The sequence below is a fragment of the Canis lupus genome, chromosome 7 (assembly GCF_048164855.1).
Source record: "Canis lupus baileyi chromosome 7, mCanLup2.hap1, whole genome shotgun sequence".
NCBI classification, from domain to species: domain Eukaryota; kingdom Metazoa; phylum Chordata; class Mammalia; order Carnivora; family Canidae; genus Canis; species Canis lupus.
In genome coordinates this window covers 52,236,954-52,245,899 of record NC_132844.1, presented here as the reverse complement: position 1 = coordinate 52,245,899, position 8,946 = coordinate 52,236,954, and the positions used below count along the sequence as shown (strand labels likewise).

Sequence of the window (8,946 nt, the reverse complement as noted above, 5' to 3'; positions counted from 1 at the left end):
AGCCTACCAGGGTAACCAAATAGAAAACCCAGACAAAATTCTTTGATAAACTTTGAAAATAGTCTACTTAAAAAGAAAAAAAAAAAAATCCCACTTATACCAATGGTGCTAAAGAGGTTGTTAGCACAAAGTTGGAAAAAGTGGCCATCATTGGGGTACTGTGCATACTTACTATCAGAGATAAATGAGAATTGGATTGATAATTCATAGTCAAACTCTGATTATGATACTGAAGCAGAAACTACGAAATTGATTATAAAAATATATGCCATATCTGTAAAATGCACTAGTGATTGAAAGTTTAAGAAACTAGTTTGAATCTATGCCATGTCCTGGACTTTTCCCAAAAGGATGTGGAAGTAGGTGAGGGTATATGTATATGTGGAGTTTTTTTTGTCTTTTAAAGAAGTCCTTGATATCCATTGCCTTTATGATTTTACTCTTTTGCAATAAGAAGAATGCAGAAGGATCTTCATTTTGATGAGTGATTGGTGTTTTATTGTTTTATGAAAAAGGGTTGTCCGATTTACAAAGTATTAGTTTATTTCCTTTTGCTTCTTATTACTTTATTAAAGTGGCCTCATGATATCTTCCTGAGCACTGCTACAAATGCAAAGTGAAACATTTGCCAAATTCTCTAGCCCTCTTCATTTTTTAATACTCGGCTACTATAGTGCTCATGTTTTTGAGAAACATGCCACGTTCAAATTTGAATATGTTCTTCACGCTCTCAATGGAGCTTTCATCTAGTGGAGGCTTCCTTTGGCTTCCAGGCTGGAGAAATTTTTGAATTGTGGGAATGTAGCTTATTCTGGCCTTGAATTCCTAAAATGCAGAAGTATACTGTCCATGAGAAGAGAATATGGCAAAATAGGCAAAATATAAATGATACATATTTTTGCAAATGAGAGAAACCTTGTGTAAAAATTATATTCCTCATGGCTGGCAGAAGTAGGGGATAAAATGGTGTTTTCACACACTGTGTGGCATTGTGAAACGATGCTACCCTTGTACAAAGCAACTTTGCAGTATTTCTCAAAAAACACAAAAATGTTCCTAGTCTGTAACCAAGTGACCACATTTTTCAGATTGCTTCCTAGTGATACCACCATTTTAAATGAAAAATTTATACCCATGAAGATGCTGTTGCAATATTACTCGTAAGAGCAAATATTTCTGAGTATCCTGATATATAACTAATAAATAGATGTCCTTATGTCATAAGGATTTCTTCATGTCCTTATGTAATCTTTGAAAATACACCTTTAGGTGGCTGTATAAAATCTACCCAATGGATGCATCCTTGTTTATGTAGACCCTTCTCCGGTATGAATATTTAAATTGTTTATGGTTTTCACTATTTAAAATAAGATTATTCTGAGCATAGTACATGGAATATTATATAATCATGAAAATTTCAAAAATAGAAGACTAGGTTGTATCAAAATGAGGCGGATTACATAAAAATACCAAAACATGCTTATTGTGTAACATGAAGTGGGAGGTTGAGGCTGCAGAGTTATCACAACTTTGACAACAACTATATTTTAAATAAACATATTTTTTAAAGGTTAGGTTAGGTTAGCAGAGTGTTCTAGGAGTCAGGTCATGGAATCAGCTGAGGGTTATGTCCCAGTCCTGTCACCTACCAACACTGTGACTTGAAGGACAGTTATTTGACCTCTTGGAGCCTTGTTTCCTATCCACTTTGAGGATGGAATAAAATCAGTGAGGTAATGCTCATTCAGTGCTTGGTATAATGCTTGGCACATAATAAGAATATAGTAGGTGGTTATGGTTACTGTTAAATAATGGCTATGTTAGGATGATAATATCTTAAATGTTTTCCCATCACCTTATCTAGAGGAAGACAGCCATTTTATTGAGGTTCTGCTACATTCAGGGCAAACCCTTGGAGACTGAAGGCCTAGGATCAGAAGTCTGCCTCGGATCCCCATGCTGGCCCAGATGACCCTCATCTGCTTTTCTTTCTCACTTTATTTTTAAATTTACTACCTTAGATTGAGGTTATTTGTCTATGTGCTTCTCTCGCCCACTACATGTTTCCTTAAGGGCATATTTGTATCTTTAGCACAGGTCTTGGCATAAAGAAGTTAGTAGATTCTTAAATAATAATGAAGGACTGAATGAAAGAATAAATGAATGATAAAAATTTATTCTTCCTGCAGTTCTTGGGAGTTATTTGGATAACATTACCTGTAGCAGAGGAAAGCCTGTGAGGACACTGGGTTTGCATTCTTCAGCCATTAGGATGACTTCAAGGAGCTGTATATCAGCCCAGCTCAGCCGATTGCCCACAAGAAAATCTTGCCCATGATCTCTTAGTGCCTGCATGACAGTTGAAAAGAAAGTAGAGGATTTAGGGGCATACCTAGCAGATAAAGGCAGTGAGAATTGGCAGAAAATCTAGAAGTTTAGAGACCTGGCTCCTAAGCTTGGCTGCTGGCTAGCTGTGTGAACACATATAAATCCCATCTCTGAGGGCTTCGGTTTGTTCATCAAAAGAGATGAGATAGCCTGAATTGTCCTGAGAATTCTCCACACCAGAAACAGCCTAATCTCACATGCCATTGTTTTCTTTTCATTACATCTCCTGTGCCTATTCTATGAACCTTTATAGAATAATTTTACCCCCATAGCCTGGATTGGTGGTCCTCCTGGGTGTAGGATGATAATTCTCTCCTCACATCATCTCAGGTCATGATCCTTAGTGCACTGTTCTTCGTGGGAGAACATTGTTCTCACAGGGACCCCCACCGTATTTCTAGAAGTAAATTTTCTAATAGGGCTCTGACTGCTAGGTCACTTTGAGTCAAAATCAACTGAATAGAAAAGGTTGGAGTAGAAAGTCACTAAGGTATTTTGTAGCCCTAAAACTCTGTGATTTTGTGATGCTTGGACATGGAGTTAGAGAGACCTGAGTGTCAGCCCCAGTGTGATTAGTTGTATGACATCAGGGAAGTTACCATGCTTCTTTATGCTCTGCAAAATGGGGAGAACAGTGGCACATCTTTAATGAATTTAAGAAGATTACATGGGATCATGCATGCAAAATGCATAGCACAGTGCTAACACATAGTAAGCACTTGGCAAAAATTAACCATCAGGAAAGTTCTGTTTGATGATGTTGTTAATACTATTTTTAGCCATGAGAGAAGTCTCTGTTCTTCATAGTATCCCATCACAAAAACATAACTCATCCATCCCATTCTCAATATTGGTAAAACTATAAGATAAAAATCTCTTAACTAAAAAAAAAAATCTCTTAACTCATATGCTCATTACAATGGAATGGATTATCTTTCAAATAATTTTGAAGGAATGACAACAAGAAAGCTGGAGGTATAGAATATTCAGTTTGATCCGTCTTCCATCTTGGACCAAGGGGACTGATAACTCACTAAATGTAATTAACGGAAAAGTATAACCTAGGAAGTTAGAATATCTATAATCTGTATTAAGTACATAAATATCAATTAAACAATCTGTAGGATTAGACCATAAAATAATTGATATGATAAGTATATTTAAGTGTATGTACTAAATCATTCAATTAGAACCATTATTACTCAACCTGGAAAGGATGGATTAAAACAGCATTGCTGGTGGGTTTGGAAAACTGATGTCTTGTTTTTACCAAAGCTTAACGTTATTCATGATCCTTTCCTATATTGACTGATATTATATCAAACGCATCTTGACCTTGAGGTCAAGAGCACTGTTAACTCAAGAAGCTATCCAACTCTGTGTCGGGGCTGGCACTAAGTATTTGCTTAAAGCTCAAGTTTTTCAGACATATTTTCAGCTGTTAAAAATGAAGAGACAGATGAAAAATAGTATCAGTTTTGGAACAATTTTTTTCTTAACATTTTGAATATTGTGTAGAATTCAGATAAGCCTTATGAAGTACCCTGAGCCCTGGTACTATCCCGTGTATTTTAGAAGTAATATCCATCCTTTCCCCTCACTCTAGCTCTCTAATTAGTGTGGGATTTTCCCCTCTAGAATTCTCTTTACAAGACTCTGTTTTACTCCAGAATTTTTTTTTAATTTTTATTTATTTATGATAGTCACACAGGGGGAGAGAGAGAGAGAGAGAGAGAGGCAGAGACACAGGCAGAGGGAGAAGCAGGCTCCATGCACCGGGAGCCCGACGTGGGATTCGATCTTGGGTCTCCAGGATCACGCCCTGGGCCAAAGGCAGGCGCCAAACCGCTGCGCCACCCAGGGATCCCTACTCCAGAATTAAATCAAGCAACTGAAATTATGTCAGCACTAGAACCACAAATATTGCTGAAGTTATGCATGAAATCCTTAAAAAATAAAATGCAGAAGACTGAGGTGAGAGGAAAGAGATTTGTTTCATAATGGCAACTGGGGGAAGAGTTTTACTTTCACAGAGTGTTTTTGGGATCTTTCACCCACCAGTGAAGTTCTTTATTTTTAGTTTAGTTAGTTTTTCTCCCCCTTGATCCGAGTCATACAGCAGGGCAGAATTTGTCACTTACCTTCTCATAGACGGGGAAGAATTTTGTAGTGGCTCTTTCAAGGATGTATTCAAGATTCATCTCCTTTTCTCCAGGCAGGGAGAGTGGAAAGAACATAATCATGTCACTGAGGTCCTTCAAGCCCTCTACATACATGTCAATCCTAGAGAAGGGGTGATAATTCAAGAGTTCCAGATAAAGGAACCATCATTTCATGATCCAAAGAAACATATTAAATAATGCCTTAGTTCCACCTGCCTTGTTAGCAGGTATCTCAGTGTCCCATGAGTTAATACCATTTCTACTTAATATCCTTTGAGATATTAAGATCAATTTGAGAAATGGGAGAATTATAGGACTAAAGTATGGGAGCAATTATGTGAGTGTGAATATCAACTGTGTAACATGAGTGCTAATTAAAACACAATGTAGGGGATCCCTGGGTGGCGCAGTGGTTTGGCGCCTGCCTTTGGCCCAGGGCGCGATCCTGGAGACCTGGGATCAAATCCCACATCGGGCTCCCGGTGCATGGAGCCTGCTTCTCCCTCTGCCTATGTCTCTGCCTCTCTCTTTCTCTCTCTGTGACTATCATAAATAAATAAAAATTTTTAAAAAATAAAATAAAATAAAACACAATGTATTAAAATAGTCCTAAAGTAATATATTAGGCAAAGATTGTATTTGACTATTTAAATGTTATAACAACAATGATACTGGGGCACCTGGGTGGCTTAGTGGTTGAACGTCTGCCTTTGGTTCAGGTCATGATCCTGGGATCGAGTCCCACATCGGGCTCCCTGCAGGGAGCCTGCTTTTCCCTCTGCCTATGTTTCTGCCTCTCTCTCTAGTCTCATGAATAAATAAAATCTTTAAAAAATAAAATAAAAATAAATGTAAAAATCAATGAAATTGCCCATGTCTATACATGTTGGGGAAGAGATAACTAGGAACCTCTATGCCAGCAACAATATCTCCACCTGGACTGAAGGTTCTGAAAGTTAGAACAATTCAAGAAGGCACAGAAGTTACTCAACAGTTCCCCTTGCCACCACTCACATCTTTATGCCAGAATGAATCGAAAAATAGATACTATGTTAGACAAGACACCATAGTGAAAAGACTACTGGTTTGGGCATTGGCAAACCCTGTCCTGGTCCAAAGGGAGTCTCTTAATCTTTCAGAGCCATAGTTCTTTTAGCATTAACCCAGAATAGCAACAAGTATCTTGAAATGGCCTCAAATTCGTTGCTACTTCTACTATTGAGAATGAGTCTCATTCTCCCCTTGAATTTGAATGGTTCTTGAGGACTTGTGTGACCAACAGAATGTGGGGAAGTAATGTTCTAAGATTTCCAAGACTAGGTCAAAAGAAGTCTTACAGTTTCCACCTGGTCCTCTTCCACATTTGCTCTGAGGGAAGCCAGCCACCTCATAGAAACTCAAGCTGTCCTCATGGAGATGTCATGTGGAAGGAAAGACATACCCCACCAGGCCCATTTGTTCCAATTCTCCTAACCCAGGTGCCAGATATATGAGTGAAGAACCACATGAGAGACTCTTGAAGAGTGCCATCCAGCTGGCCCCTGTCAACTCACAGAACCGTAAGAGATGGTGTCTACAGCAACAAATTGCCAGAGCAATAGCAACAGTAGGGTTATGTTGGGATTTTGTAGTTGCAAGAGTTTTAAATAATAAAGTCTCTAACATATGAGGTTGTATCATAACAATATCTCAGTGAAGGCACCATAAAAATTCTTAATTCATTTTCAATTTATAAACATTAGTTTTATGAAAGATGTACTTAAAAACAATTTTGCAGTAAAAGGAACCACAGCTCCTCAGAGAAATGGCTGAGTTCAGGTCTAGAACAAGAGATGTACAAGATAAATATGGATTATCACATTTTATCAGGTAATAAGGAAATTTTGAGAGATAACTAGGGTAAGGTCAAACATTCCCAGGAGCCACTTCACTCCCACTGGCCAAAAGTAGTACAATTTGAGCATCAATAAGAGTAACAACTGAAGTGAATTGAAACACCTCAGAGATATTTAAATTGACAAGATCACAGTGATACTAGAATAATAACAATAATTAATTGGTCAATGTTGTAGGATGCAGGTGAGCCAACTCATTTGGAAAATTGGTAAACAAAGGTCTATCATGTCTTTCCTAGAGGAAATTGTACTCCAGATAACCAGAGAGTAGATGAAGAAAAACTTTTCTTTATAGAAGTATTCTAGATAATAAATGCAGAAGGAATGATAGTACTGAACACAAATGGTGTTAACATCATAAATAGACAAGCAGATATTTTTTGCTTCCTGATCAGGGAATGCACCAATACCTATGAAATAGTCTTGCAAAAACCACAAGAACTTGAGTCTGATAAAACTTCTATATCTTACAACCAATTGACAGGAAATACAGAGACAGAGGAATGTGTTAAACTACACTGCAGAGATGCAATCAGCAGAAATTTGGCTATGAGAATCTGCTAGAAAGCATGAGAAAGCTTATGTTAAGATTTTAAAATACAAAAAAAAAAGATTTTAAAATACAAACTCTATTTCAAAAATTATACTGCATTAAAAATTTTAGTTATGTTTCTGAAGAATGTCTGGGAGACTGGGTGACTATCTGGTGTGCCAGAGACTGAGGAGGTGGCTATTCCTCAGGAAGGCTACTTCCTGAATCAATTTCACAGGTTCACACTCCAAATTTTGAGTTTGTTCTTGTGATTTACCCTGTGCTTTACTCCCACCTAGTGGAGCGAAACACAGAGTTCATCAGGAAGAGGCAGATTTCCTTCACTGGTTTTTGTCCTTGCTTTGTTCTCTGTAAATAGAGAATTAGAAAATGAAATAAACTGTGTAACTGGCCATGAATTGATAATTGTTGAAAGTAACTCTGTACATAGGGTTTTTTTTTTTACCAGTCTCTCTCCTTGTGTGTTAGATTTTCCATAAGAAGTTAAAAAACAAGAAAAGAAGTTTCAGGTAATCTATCAAGAACTACATACAATTGCTAACATGCCTAATGGTTAGATTTTCGTTTTTTGCTTGTTTGAGTAAAAAATAATTGTTGTTACCAGGCTTGTTCCTGTATATTCCTTCCATACAAGTTGTATTTTGCAGCTAAGTATCTTAGGATGGCTCTCGTTTCTACCAAATTCATTCCATCAATTTCGACCATGGGCACTTGTTCATACATCAGAGTTCCACCTTTAAATGTACAAAGGAAAGTTGGATTATTTACTGTCCCTAATGGTAGCATCTGAGTTTTTTTTAACTCTTCAGGTGCTACAAAATGGGACTACGTAACTAAATATGATTAAAATATTTTACAGACTAATCCACAAGGAGAAATAATTATGTATTTATTCACAGATAGATGTGTAGAGTGCAAGACTTGAGGCTGTGTCCTCCAGGAGATACAACAAGGTACAGACAGAAGCTTTCTTTCTGGCCAAGAATGTCTGTTTCTCGTCACTTAGTCTCCATTCCTGTAGCCACCCTGCTGGTGAGACTCTTTCCCTCTGAACCATCATAGTAATGTCCTAGCTGTTAACATGACCCTCAAATGATCCCTCCTTTTTTTGTTGTTAAACTTTTTTTATTTTCATTCCTGTACAGTTAACATAGTGTTCTATTAGTTCCAGGTGTACAATGTAGTGTATTCAACAAGTCTATACATTACTCAGTGCTCATCACGATAGTGCACTCTTAATCCCCATCATGTATTTCACCCATCCCCCACCCACCTCCCACTTTGTTCTCTATAGATAAGGGTCTGGTTTTTGGTTTGTCTCTTTTTTCTTTGTTCATTTGTTTTGTTTCTTGAATTCTACATATGAGTGAAATCATATGGCATGTGCCTTTCTCTGACTAGCTAATTTTGCTTAGTATTATACCCTCTATGTCCATCCATGTCATTGCAAATAACAAGGTTTTATTATCTTTTATGACTGAGTAATATTCCAGAGGTGTGTGTGTGTGTGTGTGTGTGTGTCTCTGTGTGTGTGTGTGTGTGTGTGTGTGTGTGTGTATAGCACATCTTTATCCATTCATCTATCAATGGACACTTGGGCAGCTTCTATCATTTGGCTGTTGTAAATAATGCTGCAATAAACATAAGTGCAAATATCTCTTCGAATTAGTGTTTTCATATTCTTTGGATAAATATCCAATAGTGGATCATAGGTTAGTCCTATTTTTAACTTTTTGAGGAACCTCCATACTGTTCTCCAGAGTGGCTGCACCAATCTGCATTCCCACCAACAGTGCATGAGGGTTCCTTTTCCTCCACATCCTCACCTATAAGACAATAATATTTAACCTCAACCTGAAATTCAAAGCACTCCTTGTAATTTGCCTCCATGTACTTTCCACACATTCCATGCCACTCACCTATGTGAACCAGAGTCCCAGTGGCCTCC

At 37.6% G+C, this 8,946-nt stretch overlaps 1 protein-coding gene across 6 annotated transcripts in view; it reads right to left on the bottom strand.

Annotated features, from left to right (window-relative positions):
* Positions 1-475: 475 nt before the first annotated feature.
* The window catches only part of LOC140636866 (glutathione S-transferase-like), a 29,016-nt gene continuing 20,545 nt past the window's right edge, over positions 476-8,946 (bottom strand). For all 6 annotated transcript variants that reach the window (XM_072832660.1, XM_072832659.1, XM_072832661.1 and 3 more), the window contains 4 exons: positions 7,600-7,732; positions 4,530-4,671; positions 2,218-2,349; positions 476-825 (listed from right to left, as the gene is read on the bottom strand). In XM_072832660.1, the coding sequence (XP_072688761.1) occupies positions 655-825; positions 2,218-2,349; positions 4,530-4,671; positions 7,600-7,732 (578 nt within the window). In that variant the 3' untranslated portion in view covers positions 476-654. The remainder of the gene's footprint in view (positions 826-2,217; positions 2,350-4,529; positions 4,672-7,599; positions 7,733-8,946) is intronic.